The sequence below is a fragment of the Chelonoidis abingdonii genome, chromosome 23 (assembly GCF_003597395.2).
Source record: "Chelonoidis abingdonii isolate Lonesome George chromosome 23, CheloAbing_2.0, whole genome shotgun sequence".
Lineage (NCBI taxonomy): Eukaryota > Metazoa > Chordata > Testudines > Testudinidae > Chelonoidis > Chelonoidis abingdonii.
The window spans coordinates 1,394,444-1,413,893 of record NC_133791.1 but is presented as its reverse complement, the minus strand read 5'-3'; the positions used below and the strand labels follow the sequence as shown (position 1 = coordinate 1,413,893).

At 41.1% G+C, this 19,450-nt stretch overlaps 1 protein-coding gene across 3 annotated transcripts in view; it reads right to left on the bottom strand.

Annotated features, from left to right (window-relative positions):
• Positions 1 to 19,450, bottom strand: part of KLHL21 (kelch like family member 21) — a 34,085-nt gene that overhangs the window by 13,855 nt on the left and 780 nt on the right. For all 3 annotated transcript variants that reach the window (XM_075060318.1, XM_032763810.2, XM_075060316.1), the window contains 2 exons: positions 9,602 to 10,626; positions 5,897 to 6,302 (listed from right to left, as the gene is read on the bottom strand). In XM_075060318.1, the coding sequence (XP_074916419.1) occupies positions 5,897 to 6,302; positions 9,602 to 10,626 (1,431 nt within the window). The remainder of the gene's footprint in view (positions 1 to 5,896; positions 6,303 to 9,601; positions 10,627 to 19,450) is intronic.

Sequence of the window (19,450 nt, the reverse complement as noted above, 5' to 3'; positions counted from 1 at the left end):
GTGTGAATAAAGGCAGGGAGCGGTCTGTATGGAAGACGACAGCAGCACTAGTAGTCCCAACAAGGGCTTCTTTTACCCATTTCCATTTCATGGTCAGGAGTGTGACGGCAATCAGTGAGGTTATTTGTGACACAGAAATCCACATTTGCTGGCATACGAATATGGGAGATTACAGGCAGGGCAGTCACAAGCAGTGCTTAAGTAAATCAAGAAATTCTATCAAAGAATGAGTTGGAAGACTAATACCTAGAATACGAATCTTCTACTTAATTCACCAAATTAATTTGAGCTTCCATTTAGCTGAATCAGTCCTCAAAACTAAGTGAACTGAATTAAAAGTACAAACTATATGTACACCTCTACTCTATAACGCTGTCCGCAGGAGCCAAAAAAATCTTACTACGTTATAGGTGAACCTTTATATTCGACTTGAAAATTGATCCACCGGACTGCGCAGCTCCGCTTCCCTGGAGTGCTGCCTTTACCTGCATATCCAAATTCGTTGTTCTATGGGGTTCGTTATATGGATAGGAGTGTATGTATTGAATCCATTCAATTGGTATAGACCATCTTTTATTGGATAATTCCGATGTCCTGGCCTATAAAGTCCTTTTATTAAAGTTAAAATTTGAATGAGAGAAGAAAAGTGAGTCCAAGACAATTAGAACGAGTATTAGATTTTTCAGACATTGTTATGATTTTCCAAGAAACTACATGTCTTCTTGCAATTACGAAAAGCAATCTGTGATGAAGAGGAGAAACAAGATCTACTTATTCCCATCAAGTAATAGCAAACGAGAGTTTGTCGAATCAAGAGGAAGGTGAAATAAACAAGAAGTCTATGCAGACATCCAGAGGCACCACCTCTCCTGGATGCTACCATTCCAGTTAAGGAAGCCATTCCAGACCTTGTAAAAGGGTCTAGCCTTAGTAACAGCAAATCAGATTTTTGAACTATAGTTTATTAGGTTAAAAAAAAAGGGTGGATTTATTTTAAAATTCAATGTTATTTAAATGCTTGATTTTAATCACCAAGCAGGAACTTGATTTAAATCAAGAATTTTAATCTTGTTTTGCATTTGTACTAAGTTATTTTCTAAATAAAGTTGTTCCTCACTGGTTGGTAACCATTAAACATACTGATTTGCAACTAAATATAACTAACTAATTGGTGTGGTCTTTTGTTAACCAGGAGGATACACTATATTGATCACTTTATTAAACACATATTAAAGCTTAAGTTTGGCATTTATTCCAGACTCTTAAATTTACTTTTTTATTATTGTTACATAATTTTTTACTTGGATTTATTGTCAAGCTCCAATTTGGAAATTCTGATTCATGAAAAGAAGCTTCACAAAAATCAGCATTTTATTTTTTTTTATTTTAGTTAAGTAAAATTACCTTAAACTTGCGATACATATGAAAAAAAAAAGTACATCAAAACATGTTCTGATTACTGATTTGTTTAAAACAAAGTATTATCTGTAGTTAGTGACTTGAACGATTGTTTCTGGTCCCCAATGTCCTTCAAGATTTTGGAACTATGTGTTGGAGTGCCTTTTTTGTGATCTCAACCTCTTCAACCAACAATATAGATTGGGAAGAAGAAAAGCTTTTCCTTTTTCCAATGTATTTCTTTCTTTAACTTTGACTGAAACTGCATAGAACTGAACTATCGCTGAATATAAACCAAAACAAAAAATATTGCTTGTGCATCTGCCAGAAGTCCTACTACCTGTCAAAAGCTATTAAGCACTTCGGCAAACTCTGGTTATAGGTGCTTAGCCAGGTGACTTCGACCATCAGCAAGCAAACATGGCTGCTGTTATTCATAACAACTTAATACAGTTTAAGTATATTATTTAGTTTAGCCTTAACATAAAAGTGTCAACTTCAATTTTAACTTTATAAGTTTATTTTTTAAAAATAAACCTGTAAGACATAAGGGAACGCCGACTGAGTCAGACCAAAGGTCCTCAGCTCCAGCATCTGTCTTCGTCAGTTGCCGAAGCCAGGTGCCCCAGAGGAGTGAAGCTAAACAGGCAATGATCAAGTGATCTCTCTCCTGCCATCCATCTCCATCTCTGATGAACAAAGGGCTAGGAACCATTCTCTCCACTAGTACCCTCCGGCAGAACTCCAGTTGCTAGAAAGGAGTTTAAATGGAAGATCGTCGCATTGAAACATATCATAGCTGCGTTTGTGACCGCGATCGAAACCATTGATGACTCCTGCCTGGTGCAAAGTGTGCGATCTCCGAGCATCTAGACAGACTTATGTTATTCGCGAGAGAGCTGATCGATGTACATGTAAACCATACATAGAAGGTGAAAATGTCCTGAACCAGAGTCGCTCTAGAGAGCCTGAGTTATGCATACACTTGGACTTCTAACACGCCGCGGGCACGCTTTGAATGTGTGAGTTGTCGGAGCGGTCAGCGCGGCGGGATCTCTCCCACGCGGCACATAAACCACAATCCCTACGGGTGACAGCAGTGCTGAGAGCCGCGCCTTCCACACTGCCGTCCTGAAATTAACACTGAGGCCCCTTTCACAGCACTACTCTATCCTTGCAGCGCTCAGGGTGTTTTTTCAACATCGGCGATCCCCTGAAAGCCGGTAAATTGCAGCGCTTTAAGTCAATTAGCCATAACCTGAACAATCCAGATCACTTCATGTGGTGCACATTTCTCGAAACTCTTCCCCAGTTCCACGCGCAAGGGCCAGGCAGGCAGCGCAGCAGCTTCCAGGAGTCCTCACCAGCTATGGATGAGAAACGACGGTGGTAAGAGAGGTAGTTACGTTCATAATTAGAACACCGGGAAACTTAGGATGGGAACCTCACCACGGAGAAGAATGGCTCACCTACCAGACACAAAGTGGAAAACCAGTATTGCTGGCACTAACATTAAACAGGTTGTAGGGGGCAATTTTAAACAGAGAGGGAAAGCCGCACTGTGGCTGCAGAGAAGCATCGATGAACAACTCTTAGCGAGTAGCAAAGAATACACACAATAAACCTTTCTAAGGAGATTCGAGAGGAAGATCTCAGGATAGTAGGCGAAGAGATGAAGTAATGCTCAGAATCAATGAAACCGTCACATGAAAAAGAATCTGGACGATCAGAAATACTAGGGCATACAAATTAAACAGGACAAAGTTTAAGTGCTTGTACACAAAATGCTTAGAATCAAATAATATAATGGGAACTAGAGTGCCTTGTGATAAAGGAGGAAATTGATATAATAGGCAGTCACAGAAACCTGTGGAACTGAGAGCAATCAAATGGGTACACAATTCATTCCGGGGTACAAAATCATAATCGGAAGAGCAGAACAAGTCATGCAGGGGGAAAGAAGTGGCCACTAGGTTATGGAAGAAACAGTAGATTCAGATATGAATAAAAAATCTTAAGCAAATCCACACAATGTTCCTAGAATCGCTTGGAATAGATATTCATGCTCTAATAAAAATATAACATTATGGTTCATATCGACCACCTGACCAATGACATAAATAGGGATGATGAAAATAAGCTAAAAAATTAAGAAAGTCGTCAAAATTAAGAAACCCAACCTAGTGGGGATTTCAAATATCTCCAATATTTGAAACGGAACATTTCCATCAGTCGAATGCTAGAAATCAAATTTCCTCACTTTAATTGACTGCTATAGGAGCGCTGTACGAACCCACAATGGAGAGCACTCTAGATAATCTTCATGGACGCAGACTATCACAAACGGTAACCTATAGCAGGATCCGCTAAAATGACCATAATACATAGCATTCAACATACCTCGTGGGAGACACATCACACACCCCTTTGCATATTAATTTCCAAAAAGGGAACATACAAAAATGAGTGTTCAGCTTAAATCAAAAGTTAAAGTACATAGCTAATGAATCCCCGCAATCATGCCCTTTTCAGCCCAGAATGAGCCCACTTCAATGATATTACCAATTAAAAACACAAGTAAATCTCTCTTTTAGAGGCAACCCCAGCACCATCTGGAAGGAGGGTCCCAACTATGGGAAGGTTTCCCTCTGCTCCCATTGACTGCTCTACTTCCCTGGGCCTTTTTTCCTCCTCAACAGCGCAGAGGCTGTCTGAGCGGAGGTGGGACAATTCTACAGTGTCCCGGAAAGCCTCATCAACATACCTCTCTGCCTCTCTTAGCTCCTCCAGTTCTGCCACCTCTCAGATTTAAAAGAAAAAAATCTGACTTTTAAATATTTTAAAATCAGTTTTTATCCACTATGGTTTAAAAACAAACAAACAAACGCACAAGTTTTTTTTTTTTTATGGTTCTCAAGGTACATGCTTTATAACCAGTTTCCTTAGTTTGAGCTACTTTGGGAAGCAATCTCAGATTAGAGGTGTCTACGTAGAGGAAGGACGATCTATGGGAGTCAACCATTTATAAATCACACTTGTTTAATTCAGTTCTACGGACCCGAAGATTCTAAACAACTTAAACATGCGGGGAATCTCTCCTTCCAGCTGTTGTATAGCTCAAATAGAGCATTAATAGAAGTTTCATGTATTCAAGTGAAGAGCAAAGACAACCCTTTTAGTGACATTACTTTAAAAACCCTAAAGTTGCTGTCAAGCCACTTCTACAGAGAAGAGTTACCACAGTTTACAATGTTTATTGTAACAGTGCTTCATGAGGCAAAGACTTCCAAGAATGAAAGTGAACACACACTGCTTGTGTGCTGGGAGGGAAAACAGGAGCGAGAATGATTCCACATGGCATTCCCATCTCAAGGTTGTTTCTAATATAGAAGTAACCCAAGAGGCTAGTTTTGCTGTGATGCCATATTTATAACTGTAACTAAGGTTGGTTGTAAAGAAAAGGGAGAGTTTTATTCTCACTTTATGAAGAAAAAACCCACCTAAACTGAAAGTTAGCAACTTTGGTTAAGAAGTTACCCTTTGGTCCCATGTATATGAACTTATTGCTTTGAGATTGTCCTTATAAACTATCAGAAAAATATCTCTTTTGCAGCATATTTTCGGGAGGAGTGAAGAAGAGGAAGAATTTTTCCTTTGCTGTGTCAGCTAATTTTCTCAGCTGCTTACCCAATGAATTACCAATGACTTCCTACCGCTGCAGCAACACCGACAGAGGTGTGTATGGGCCAACTACTCAACCATTAGAAATTCTAAACCTTGAACTACCAATCTGCTGAAAACAGCAAGTAAAGTTGGCTCTGCAAGTGTACAGGATGGATATTTTGATGAAAGAATCTTTTCAATATTAGTTGAATATTGAAAGAGGGAGAGGAATAACTTCAAACAGCCACTGGAAGATGCAAGATGCAGGACTGCGCATCCAAGATGCAGGACTGCGCAAGAACAAATCCAAATGCAGCAAATAATACAACTTACTGCTTTACGCAAACCCAAAAGGTAATAAAAGAAAATGTCTAGGGACTATGTTTAATGTACATTTGCTCACACACAAAGACAATACACTAGATGAAGGGTTTCAGTGATGGAATGACTTTCAGTTTATTTAAGTGGGTAAGTATTTGAACTCAACTCACAATGGTAAATCCTCGTTTAAAAACAACAACAAACCATTTCATCTCATGTTCTCTTATCTCATTTCCCGTGCGCTATCTGCTGTACCATTTAGCATTCCTTGGAGCTTATTCGTTTCTATATGTGTATTTAAAGTTATAGTAGAACTGAATTAAAAGCCAACAAAACTCAAGGATTCTACTTTAAAAGTAGATTTTTCCTCAGTCCAGATTGTAAAATTGCCTCCGTTTCCCAAATCGTGGTTTTAAGTCCAATCCTTCTACACTATTTCTCAAAAAAACAAAAACAAAAAACAAAATCAGTCTACCATGGGGCGAGGTGGGGTGGAGAATACAATATTACTTACCTTATAAAGTATATAAGTCCATTAAGAGTCACAGTTTTTGGTGCAAAAGACCACGGAGGCAGCTGTCCACAATTCACTAGGGACCAGAGGTCAATTTCAGGGTCATAACATTGTATAACCATGGATTCTTTGCCTGCTAGAGAGCCAATAGCAAAGAGTTTGCCACGACAAGATGTGGTGGAACAGTTGTCCATGGGGTACAACATAGGCTGCAAAGCCTCCCAGGCATCTATGGAGTGGTCGTAACGTTCTGTACTGTCTGAGGCTATGATATACAACAGTCCATCCAAGACTGTAGAGCTGTGGTATTCTCTTGCTTTCAACATTGGAGACACTTCTGTCCACTCATTCACACTAGAATTGTATCTCCAGACACAGTCATAGAGCCTTGACCCATCTGATCCTCCTACAGAAGAGAGCACATATCATCAGTAAATATTTTGCAGTATATCCCATTGTATGTGGGGAGGAAGAAGAGGAGGGGTTTTATGTAATAACTCACCCTTTATTAGGTATTCAAAAATATTACTACTTTCCAATACTATAACAAATTTTGCTACTTCCCCAGCCTACTTGTTATTAAAATATTCAGGGACAGGAGGAAAATGGCAGTTTGTTTCACAAGAATTTTAAGGCTAATGGTACCACTCAACCTCAAATTTATTTGGAAATCCAAAACGAGCCTGTAAATTTGTTTCCCATTACCTCAGAGGAGATTCCCTCATGTGGTGCCCAGACAAAATCTGGTACATTATCAACACAAAACATGTATCCCACATTTGGCTATCTTCCTAATCCTTTTCTCCCTTTCCTATTTACAAACCCCATGACACCCCTGATGAGAGGGCTTGGAGCTGGTGACCCAATACAGAGCAACTTTCAACCATGATTAGCCAGCAAAGGTACTGATAAGAGTCCAACTCACACTTCTACAATAGTTGACAACTATATCAGTGGAGCAAACCTAGCGTGCAAGCTCCATAAACTAAAGAACCTGAGATACCTGACCCACTTCACTACTGCCTCATACAAAAATCTGCTTCTAAGCTTTCCGTTTACATCTCTTTTCCTCCGAGTTACAACTGTACTGCGAAATACAAAACAGTTATCCATGCATCTTCAATGACAACAGATCCTGTGTGCAAGTACAAAACTCTTGGAAGAAGTCAGCAATCTCAACAAGGTGTGTGACAAAATGTTTGGCATTCAGAATTCCAGGTCAATCAACCTTACATTGTTTTTGAATACTACCATACGTGACTTTCTTTGAATGCAGCAGTGTTAATACAAAATTATTCCGTTTTAGCACATCATTATGTTTATGACATAACAAAAAGGATGCTTATGATTTAAGTCAAGTCAGAGATTGAGCTTTCTGTTCACTTAGGCCTGGTCTACATACAACCTTTATTGGTATAACTATGTCTGTTCGAGGTGTGACTTTTGAGGACATGATGATACTGGTAAAAAGATGCGTCACACAGTATAGCTTCTTTCTGTTTGGGTCCCTTTACACCGGTATAACTGCACCCACACTGGGGGTGAGGGTGAGGTGGGAGGTTGCTGCTTTATACTGGTATAGTTACAGCGGCAAACTGACAAGACCCAGAGAGAACACTAGAGAAAGAAACAACTTTTGCCCTTCAGTACCATAAACACACTGCTATGCCAAGGTCAATGACTTTCAATGTCATTTAAAGTCTAGAGTATCAGAAGACTTCCTGGTATGTTTCTACTTTGAGTGTTGTGACGTGGTGGGGATTTTCCCTTGTTATGTTGTTTGTGAGTCTTACTATTGAGCCTCTGTGAGTTTTACTGTTTTGCATGAATACTGTGTTTGCCTCAGTTTCCCTGTGTGCTGCACCAATACTTCGGTGGTGGGAACAGGAGTGTCTGACTTAGGCTGAGACCTCTGAGGCAGGTCAGGCTGCTCCAACTGCCTGAATATATGCTATGACGGTGCCCTTCGTAACCTGAAACCCAGGAGGGGGACGCAACCAGGTGACTCTTTGGCCCAGAGGCGAGACAAAGACAAGGAGGAGCAGCAATGGGGGTGTCTGAGGGCCTGTCGCTGGCAGTTTGCTTGGGGGGACTGGAAGAATCCAGGGCTTCTGGGCCAGGATTCCCCAAGACGGACTTGGCTGAAAGTCACTGATTTCTGTGCTAACAAGTTCTGTTCTATGCTGTGTTCTTGTCGACTAATAAACCTTCAGTTTTACCAGCTGGCTGAGAGTCACGTCTGACTCCAGAGATGGGACGTGGGGCGCTCTGGCTTCTCCAGGAGCCCCGCCCAGGCGGACTCGCTGCAGGAAGTGCACGGTGTAGAAGGGGATGCTGAATGCTCCAAGGTCAGATCCAGGAAAGTCGAAGCTGTGTAAGCTTCTTGCCCCAGAGACAGCAGCTCGGAGAGAGGAGGCTCCCCCAGCGTCCTAACTAGCCTCATATGGAGTAGTTCCAGAGCATCGCCCGCTGACTCTGTGACAAGCGTACATGGTGTACTTTGTGTTGCACCCTGTGTTATTTACTTTTCTCTAAGTTCTGCTTTTCTTACCTGTTCTCAGCAGGAATTTCAAAACCATCTGAAATCAGACTCCTACCCTGTTGCCTTGAGCAGACAGTTGGGAAGTTACACCAACTTGGGTCCTGAAATGCTGTCTACATACTCACTAGTATTAGTCATTATGAATCAGCTGCCTGTCTGAGATCAGCTACTAAATCCATCCCAAAACGAGAAAAACCATGGAAACGGAACCCCTGTTGCAAAATGAAATATTGCATTTATGCCAAACATCTGAACAGAACTTCAGACATGGTCCATCTGTGAAAAACCAAGAACCACTGTAGGAAACCTAAATATTTTCATTACAAATTTAAACATTAACGTAACCACAAAGTGGAAGATTCTCCTGGACGATGGACCCCACACATTAAAAAATAAAGTGTTCAGGAGGTAGCTTCTCCACACAGTCAAGTAAGTAATATATAAAATTGCATACATACTTATTTTCCTGTTCACCTCCGAGTTCCAAGCCTATTAGCAACTCAGAACAAATCCGACCCATGAAGCAGCTTATAGCCCCAATCAGAATAACAAAACCGTTTCAGTTTTATACCACACACTGCACTAGCCTGTACTTAGAACCAACTACAGAGCCCTGAAGTCTGTCACAATAAAAATGTAGACAAAAACCTTTATACAGACTTGTATGCAAGCCTCCAAACAGAACAAAGTGTTACAGCACTGTGAAGATGCCAAGGTCCCTTTGAAACAGGCTGTTGGAATGCGTGTCTGCTTATAATGTATGTAACACACTCGTTCAACATTTTCAGAGAAGCCAAGGAATCATTTCCCCTGGCATTTAGCATAGCAACAGAATGGTTTCTGAGTCTTTGCAAGAAACACCCTACTTACGAAAGCACATCTCACTCCAAAGAATCGTTATTCTGAGAACTCAAAACAAGCCATACTTAGTCCATCCTGGGACTAATGGCAAAGAAAAAATAGAACTTTTTCTAAAAATACTAGTGCTCTGAAAAGTCAGAGATCTCAGTTCTGGCCTCCCCTACAGCTTTGCCAATGCTCCTTGATCTTTAAACCAAGTCATTCCCCCATCCCTTGCCAGACCTGGGCTCCCTCCAGAATTATGGCCCTTTCACCAGATAACACTCCTCAGGGCATCAGATCCAATGTGTCCCCGTCCTTACCTGTCACGTAGATGTCGTTGCCCAGCGCTGCTATGCTGTAGCCACCGCCCAAGTGCTCAGGAAACTCGGCCAGGTAGCGCCAGTGCCCCGTGCGTGGGTTGTAACAATCAACGGTGACCAGCTCATCACAATCACGGTCACAGCCGCCAATGAGCACAAGGATCTCTGCCAGGCCGGTGGAGGGTCGTGGCCGCATGCGAGCACATGGCCCCTGGTCGTGCCGGTCATAGCGGGCAGCCTGGAAGTCGCGGGCCTCCCGCAGGAGGCGCAGGCAGGGCTGGCAGCGCGCCACGAGGGGCTCGCCCTCCACATGTGCCAGCAGGTAGAAACGGCGCACAAAGGGCAAGCGCACATGGGCCAGGAGCTGCGGCAGCAGCGAAGCACGGGCAGGTAGGTCGGCGCGCACCCAACGCAGTGCCAGCTGGAAGGCAGCCTCCTCCTTGGGCACACACAGCTCATCGTCCTGCAAGTAGGAGATGAGCCGCGCCAGTGGCAACCGCTCCAACTGCGTGCTCAGCTCACCCACATGGCGCAGCACAAAGCGGTGTGCAGCTGCCGCAAGGGCTGGGCAAGCAAAGGCCTCTGCGAAGTCCTGCATGTCCAACGCGTTGGCTGGCTCCAGCTGCCGGGCCAGCCAAGCGCCGCATGCCTCCTTCACAGCTGGGAACTGCAGTAGGTCGGCAGCACGCAGCAGCCGCTCTGCGATGTCAGGGCCCAGCTGCCCCACCTGACCAGTGTAGGCAAAGTCAAGCAGAAGCGCCAGGCACTCAGGGTCCACCCCATGTAGCCGCACCCGCTCGGCCCGGGACTCCCGCAGTGACCCACCGAACATGGCACGGAAATAGCCAGAAGCTGCAGCTAGCACAGCTCGGTGTGCCCCAAACTCACAGCCCCCGGCCACCACTGTCACATCAAGCAGGCTCTGCTCAGAGCGCAGCGCACTCAGACCCCGTAGCAGTGCCACGGCATGTGCTGGTTCCCCTGGACCTCCACCTCCTCCTGCTGGGCTCGGTTCCATAATATGCCTGTGGAGGAGGCAACACACAGTGGGTTAGCGTGGGGCTTCTCAGGCACTCACAGCCCATATAAGGACCAGACCCGGCCCTAACCACACGTGACTCCCGCCCCCATCCCCTGGTCATCCACCCCCTTAACTCCTAGAGGCCCACTGGGCCCAGGCGGCATTCAAGGGCAGAGCCCACAGGTTAGTACACCCCCTCCCCCACACACTCATATCAGGGATAGCTGCTCTAGTTTAGAATATTCCCAACAACAGGGGGAAGGGACCTCCTTAACTGATTCCACCCCAGCAGGGAGACTCAGCTTATACAGGGCTCTGTAGAAACCACAGGGATTTGGCAAGCTTTCCTCTGAAGTGAGGGGATTGCTTCTGGAGAATTGCTTTGTCCTCACAGATGCACCTAGCAGAGCCTCACACTTGAAAATCAAGGCAGGTGAAAAGACCAGCTCTGACTTTAAAATAAAATAATAATAAAAAAAACAGTTGAGGATGTTAAAAATTGTTTGAAAACAGGTCTGGAGTGTAGTTTTCAGTTTATCCACACACATGATCTCAATTTCCTATACTACAAACTTTGCTGGGGAAGAAGAAAGGTTAGCAGGATAAATGCACAGCACATGAATTTATCACTTCTACTAGCCTTTCTTGGTTTCAAATATAAGTTTTGCTTGAATATAATTAATTTCTTTGCCTCTTTATTCCAATCCAACCCACTATCTAAAGACACTTTTGAGGACTGGTTGTTACGGTCAGAATTTATTAAAGGAAGAAATAAACATTACGGTAAGTAATAGTTATTTAAATAGGCACCTAAACAAATGGAATGTTACAGAAGAAATAAGAGGTGGAAGTTCTTATTCCATTTAGAGAAAGCACCTCCAATCTGTACTTGCAAAACACTGTAGTCTACAAAACTGAGTATTTTACTTTACTTCACAAAATGAACACGCTGCAAAGACAATCTCAATTACAAGATACAGTTTCTCACTGAACTATAACAGTAAAGCTATGTAACTACAGGTCAGCACATACTGTTTCAGTTGCTTTTATAAGCACTATGGTACTAATCACACAGGCTATAAACATTTTAACAATCAATGAAGAGTGCTATTTGCACACCTCCAATAATGGCAATCCCATTACTTGACAAACATTTAATAATAAAATACACAAAGTCAAGCTTGAGCAATCAAAGTATATTACTCATCGGTAAGGCTACGTTTTAGTCCTAGGTATTTTTAGTAAAAGTCAGACAAGTCATGGGTAGTAAACAAAAATTCACAGCCCATGACCTGTCCATGATTTGTACTATATATTCCTAATTAAAAATTAGGGAGTAGCCCTGGGAGATGCTGCGGGGGCAGCATGCGGTCCATGGTGGGGAAGGGAAGGGACGGGAGGAGGCGGCTCCCTATCTGGCTCTGCATGGCTCCTGGGAAGCAGCCGGCATGTCCCTGCAGGTCCTAGCAGGACGGAAGGCCGGGGGACTCCACGCACTGCCCCTGCCACAAATGCCAGCTCTGCAGCCAATGGGAGCTGCGGAGACATGCTGGACGCTTCTGGGGAGTCTTCCCGAGGTAAGTGCCATCCCACATCGCAACCCTCTGCCCCAGCTCTGAGCCCCCTCCCACACCCAAACTACAGCTGCTTCTAGGAGCGGGGAGCCCAGTGGCCCGAGATTGCCCCAGCAGCAGATGGTGCGGCTGTTCTAGGGGCCACCCAAGCTGCTCAGGCAGCCCCGGTGGACACCATTACCACCACCTGAGAGGAATCCCTCCTGCTGGACACCAGACACGAAGCCAGCTGCACTGGCCGTTACAGAAGTCACAGAATCCGTGACTTCCGTGACAGACATACAGCCTTACTCACTGGCAAATACATTTGGTTTTCTTATTTTCCCCCTTCAAACCTTCCATTTTCCCCCTTTATTTGGGGATCTCTGACAATCTAGTAAGAGAGCTTTCAAAGTGCTCAGCTGCAGGTCTACAAATGGGATGATTATATAGTCTTAGGAAATAAAAAAAGGAGTTCTGTATGCATTCTACTATCTGTACTGCGAATGTATACTATTAAAATTCCTTGCTAGATTCATTCTGCAGGACAAATATTTTCACATAACTGTAACAAAACTAAACATTTAAATGCCTGATGCTGCATTCTTTGTGCACTCCAAACACCCACTGCAGTCAGGGAAGCGAATAGCTCCGTTCACACCAGATACTCATCTACAAGGACTGCTGTGCACATCCAAGAACTAACAACCCACAGAGGTTTAGTATCTTTCACAAAATGCAATGTATGGTCTTCATGGGATTAAAGGAACAGAAGTACAGGTTAGATGCCTTGGGATGACACAACAACAGCTCCTTGTTTTGGCACTAGCATCCACAACATACCTCTAATTGGAATCTACCTTAGGACATTAACAAACAACATAATTACAGCCATGCGGCAAAATGTCTCCACAAATGAAGTCCCTCACTACAAGAATTCCAAATACTATACAGACTAAGTAACAATCTAGTCTATGAAATAATGTTTTAAAATATAAATATAATTACAAAATAGCTTAGTTAGTTTACTTCTTTCTGGCTCTAAGCAGGACTACAGTAATTATGGAACAATCTTACGACAATTTAAAGAAAGGAAGAAAAAAAAAAGGTTCCTCAAAGAGAAACTGTCCTCAAGTCAAGGAAACTGGATAAGCTGAACAGCCGTTAAAACATTCTTCCCTACATTTCTCAAATGTGGAGACTTAGCAAAATGAATTATGTAATGTGTTATCAAACCACTGCTCAGTATTTTTTACAGTTCAGTCTTAGAAAGAGCGTCTAGATTTAAAGTTAATAAGAATACGACTGAATTGGATTTGGGCGGTATGTTGACAGAGCAAGGTGAATTGATTTAAATCAAAGCTTTAAATAATTGATTTTAATATTGTTTTGCATTTGTACTTTTTAGTTATATTCCTAACAAAAAGTTGATTAATTGCTTGGTAAGAAATAAAACATGTGGGTTTGCAACTAGATATAATGCTTACAGTAAATTTGGTACTTTCTGCTAATCAGGGAGGTAAATAAATGTGTGTATATGTAGTGTAAGCAATTATATAGTTTAACATGTTTATTCCAATTAATATTTGCATTCTGTATTACGTTAAATGGTGAATGATGCATTTCTTATTTACCAGATGATTTTTTTACCTGTGATTTGGATGGAAAATGAAAAGAAATTTAAAATGCACAAAAAAGGTTTTAAAATTAATAAATAAAACTAGCTTAAATGTGCTGGATATGTGAGAAAAAAGTAAGTATCAAAACTTGTTTGGCATTTTAAAATGATGGAACAAAGTATCTGTAGTTAGTGAATTGAACTGATTGTTTCTGGTCACTTTTGTTGATCTGGTCCCATGCCCTTCAAAATTTAGATTTAGCAGAGCTCATCATCTCATACCTCATTTTTAATCATAGATTGGAAAAGAAAAAGAAACTTTCCTGATTTTTCAGTCACAGTCAGCTTCCCAACTTTGAAAGAGCTAGTAACTGAACTGAATGGGATGAATAAACTGAAAATAAAATATATCCTCTGCACCTGCAAAAGAGGCTACTGCTATGAAAAGATGGTTTAGCACTTAAAAGCTGGTTCCAGATGCTTAGCCAGTGATTTTCTCTAGGTCAGCGGTTTGACTTTCTTTAAAACTTTGGCAACAAATGTGTACTGCCCGAACTTTAATGTAACCAATTCATAGATTTTAGTAAATTTAGACTTAACACAGATTGTCAATTTCAATGTAATTTTAAATAATTTATTTTTAAAAATGTATTTAATTTAATAAATCTGATTTAAATAAATTTGATTTTTTTTGAAAAAAATCAGTGGTTTTTCCACCCTGTTTGAGAGAGCATATGTACATAACCTTGATAATTTTATGGATACCACTACCTAATCCTGCATCCCTGCCATCTGGAGCTGGGATTTTATCAGATATCAAAGGTAAGCAACATTAGGCCTGGTCAATATTTGCATAGGAGACCACCATTTGCAGCCAAAGCAAAAACCCAAGTGATGGCAGAAGTGATATGGATGATTTAGTATGGGTGTTCTTCCTTTCGAGTTGGTGGCTGGGGCCTAAGAAACCATCAGCTGGAGAGGCAAACTCAAGCTCAAGACCCTAACCACTTTTAGTCACTGAAGGCCTGTGCATTTTTTGCACAAGTTGAGGTGTTAACCCTAGAGTGCTTGCTAAATTCCAACTCATATTTACATCGTCTTTTTAAATCCTCCTATGTGTATTAAATTTGTTTTTTCTTCACTAAGAAAATTCAGCTGTCATATAATGGCTGCTGCATTCCACTCTGGCCAGTTAAGTAATCCCTATTTATACTCAATCTAAAGCATCTTGGGATCTTTCTGGATAAAAGGGTCCTATATAATGTACAGCATTAAATATATTGCTTATAGGATACAAAAGTAATTAGGATTCCTTTAAACAAACAGTATTTTAATACTAACTTATTATTACATTAAGAATTTAAATGCAGCAAAAGCACAGAAAATAATTTAAAGGAAGGAAAGTTAAGTTCCTACAGATACTAGGCACTGCAAGTTAAGATACAAATGATAATAAAACCCTGCTCACATTGGAATCTTAACTGATATCAGGGTCACATTATGCTAGGCACTATCTGAACAAAGGCTGAGACAGTCTCTGTCCTGAACAGTTTACAATTTAATAGAAAAGATAAAAGATGGAGAGGGGAGAGAGATAACATACTAGCAGAACAAACAATATGATGTTCTGTAAGTATCATGTTAGCACCACAATACTTTTTTGGGGGTGGGGCACAGCGTATTATTGGGAAGGAATCAGAGAGAGATGAAGGAAAGGAGAGAGGGCGCTGAAGGGGGCAGGGATAAGTGAAGGGAGGAAGGGGAGAGAGAAAGGGAGCATGGGGGACAGGTAGAATAAGGTTGAAGTAAAGAGACTGAAAGGAGGAAATGGACAGCTAATCAGCAAAGGGGAAAAACTTCTAGAGGATTTTGATTGAGCCATCTGAGGTTGTTAAGAGTGGTGGCTTCATATAGGATATACTATTAAGTGGCCCATATTGCAAAGTGGTTTGGGCAGAAAACTGAATCAAACATTATGTACATTTGTCTTTTTGTTGCGCTTCACATATTTTTAACATCTTAGATAGATGTCTTTAATACATTTAATGAAAGAGCCAGAAAGTCATGTCTCCTTTACACAGGAATTGTTAATCAGTCCAAAGGAGGAATAGCTGTAACATATAGAACGATGGTAACTGTTAGTGGGGCATTAATGCAACAGACTCTGGCACTATAACAGTTTTTCTCCAGCTCCCATTTGGCAGCAGACTTGGTTTCACGTTAGAAGAGATTAAATGTATTCTGGAAAAGTTTATCAGAGTAGAAGATATGATTGTGTAGAGCTGGCAAAATAGGAAATGAGACAAGTCAAACAGCAAAACATTTTAAAATAATAGCACTCTCTCAGTATTAAACTAATCCCAAAGAACTAGAAAATTAAAAAAGAACGAGAGAGAGAACTTCTTAGAGAGTTACATAAAACAGATACACTGATAGTTTTTCTAGAAGAAATTGAACCCTGCAGAAGAAAAGCAGTGGAATTACTGAATGGGCTAGCCTAGAAAAGTAAAGTAGACGTTTAGAAAGTGTGATGCTTCTGAGTAGACATAGACCGAGTGTCTATCTCTATAGAATATTTAACAAAGCACAGTTTCATTTCCTAATTTAAAACTGATTGTTATGTAAATAGAATTTTGTATACCTTCCTCTGGTGATTCACAGTTTACTCTATCACCGTAAGAAGATACATAAAACAATGAAAATAGCCACTCAACTATTGTTGTACAGTATCAGAGGGGTAGCCATCTTAGTCTGGATCTGTAAAAGCAGCAAAGAGTCCTGTGCACTTTATAGACTAACAGACGTATTGGAGCATGAGCTCTCGTGGGTGAATACTCACTTTGTCAGATGCATCCACGAAAGCTCATACTCCAATACATCTGTTAGTCTATAAGGTGCCACAGGACTCTTTGCTGCTATTGTTGTACAGCAACTAGCAGATACTGTTTTCCAGAGCTTGCATATTTATAAACATATGATCATTGTAGTTTACCCAAGTTCTGTTCCAGGGGGAATCCCCTTTTCCCCAAAAGATGAGGGGGGAATTCAGCCTTTATTGACCTTTCTGCAGACATTGCCAACAGAGAGACCGGTTAGTAATAAAGTTTTTTATTTTTTCCATCCTGATATCCACAGTGGGAACACTATTGTACCCCCAGCTCTTTTGTTTCAGGCCACCATACAGACATCAAATGTGAACTGCTTTCAATTACTACCTCAGCTTCCTTTAATAGAGAAAAAACACAATTTCAGGTGTAAGATGCTATCTGCTCTGCATCCTGAAATGTCAGAGAACAAACCTCAACTAATAGAGACAGCTGGAAGAAAAGCTGCCAGTAGCAATAAACCCAAGCCAATGTTGCCAGATTTAGGATATAATCCCATGTAGTTTATCAAGACCAGCAGCACAAACTCGCTCACCCAAAGTATACATAAAGTTAGGTTGCTGTACTTGTGATGGGGCTAGGATCAGACTTGGCCTCTCCAATCAGCGTGGCATAGCCAGTGCACTGAGGGTATTTGTAAAAAGAAGAAAGCGAAATAATGTGTTTCTTTAAAAAAATGTAAGTAGGTTTTCATCATGACTCAAAAGGAATCAGTTGCCTTTTACAAACAAATATTAGGACATTTGTCACATCTCATTTCTAAATAAAATTATTTTTCAAAAAAGTACTTTGGCATAACAGTGGATTCTTCACCAATGTACAGTGATTGTTGATCAAAACTCAGGTTGCACACAATGCCTTCCTTTCCTCCTTGATGATCTTACACCTTACTTATTAGACTCTCACCACATGATTTCCTAAATTCCAGGGCTAGGCAAATATGCAGGTACACAGGAAAAAAGGCAGTACTTTCCTTGCCCATAGATGGACTGGACACACAGCTATTAGCAGCAGCATTCCCAGCTCTAAGTAGGTGCCGACACACTACTTTCACAGACAGGATGTGGCAAGAAAGCTAGAACAGTCTGCAACTTAAAGTGCAGGAGGATACAGTCATACAAGCTTACTGCTCTGAATTTCACATAAAATTTGAATGATACATACAACATGACTCAGCGTCCGTTTCTCATTAACATTATAATTTAGTACTACACTAATATGATTCATCTGCTCTTAAAAAAACAACAACATGTAAGTGTTTTGAGAGAGATTGCCAAAGCTGAAGAAGTCTAAAATTAGATCTGTTCTGTTTTGTTCGGTGAGCAATCAATCACATGCTTCTTGTGTGTCCCCTCTTCTCTGCCTGCCCCCTTTCACTGCAAAGACAAAGGATTCAAATGTCCAAGAAACAAACTGAGGAAGAGGGTCCTCATCAAGCTTCAGATACAGAAGAGGAAAAACAATTCTTAAAAAAAAACACAATAAGGATCCGGTGGCACCTTAAAAACTAACAGATTTATTTGGGCATAAGCTTTTGTGGGTAAAAAACCCACTTCTAACTCTACCACTACAGGGGAAAGGGATTGACTCAGGAAAAAAAGAGCAAGAAGATTTAATTTGACACTTTGAAGAATGTCCTTCTAATGTCAAGTTTCACTGCTGAACCCTAACAAACCTGTTTTGCACCACTTTATTTTGTTGTTCACAGATTACTAAGACCGGCGAATGGTCAGGAGACAGGTTTGGTGAGATTTTATTATATGCCACTTGCTTTGTGTTCAATTACAACAGAGAATTTAACTTTTTTTTTTTTTTTTATTACAAGTAAAAGTCAAATTCTTAAAAAAAACAGCTATTCAAAACTGGGTGCGACTGATGCTCATTATCTCCACTTAAAACAGGGGACAACAACTGATTACTGTCTTGGAAAAGAAGTATCTATAACTACATAAATAACTCACAAGTGTGTTCCTTAAATCCGGGATTATATTTCAGAATAAGATTTTCCTTGGCTGCCAGATGCTCATGCTCTTTACCTAACTGATTAATTTCCACAGAGACACTTCGCAGAATCTGATTTTATATATATGTATAATTTCAGTAGATAATACTGATTTTATTTATAAACTTTTTTTTATAAAGGGATGGATAGCTCAGCGGTTTGAGCATTGGCCTGCTAAACCCAGGGTTTTGCGTTTAATCCTTGAGAGGGCCATTTGGGGATTGGTCCTGCTTTGAGCAGGGGGTTGGACTAGATGACTTCCTGGGGTCCCTTCCAACCCTGATATTCTACGATTCACCAAATATAATTAAAACTAATCAGCCAGATTCTGAGCCCATTACTCATATTTAGAGCTAGTTGAAAACTTCAATTTTTGTTGATTTAAATTTTCACCGTTGTGCAAAATTATGGGGAGAAACAATCAGTTAATGACAGACCCTGAGAGTCAAAAAAGCTTTACAGCTGTCAAAACACAAAATGTCAATTCACATGTCAAAATATATAATGTAAGTAACCTTAAATGAAACTCTAATAAGTTGTCAAGCAATATTTTTCATACTTTGCCTGTCAATTTTAATTCTCAATGGAAATATTTTCGAGAGTGTGTGTGTGCAGAGTACCACTGACATTTACCAATACAAATCTAAGCCTCCCAATCCGCTCTCATGGGAGAACTGGGGCGAGGGAGGCAGAGAGCACACGAGGCAGCAGGGCAGCCGAGAGCTTAGGACCACTGTTCCTGCCTCAGGCGGTCCGGGCTCCCCAGCTCT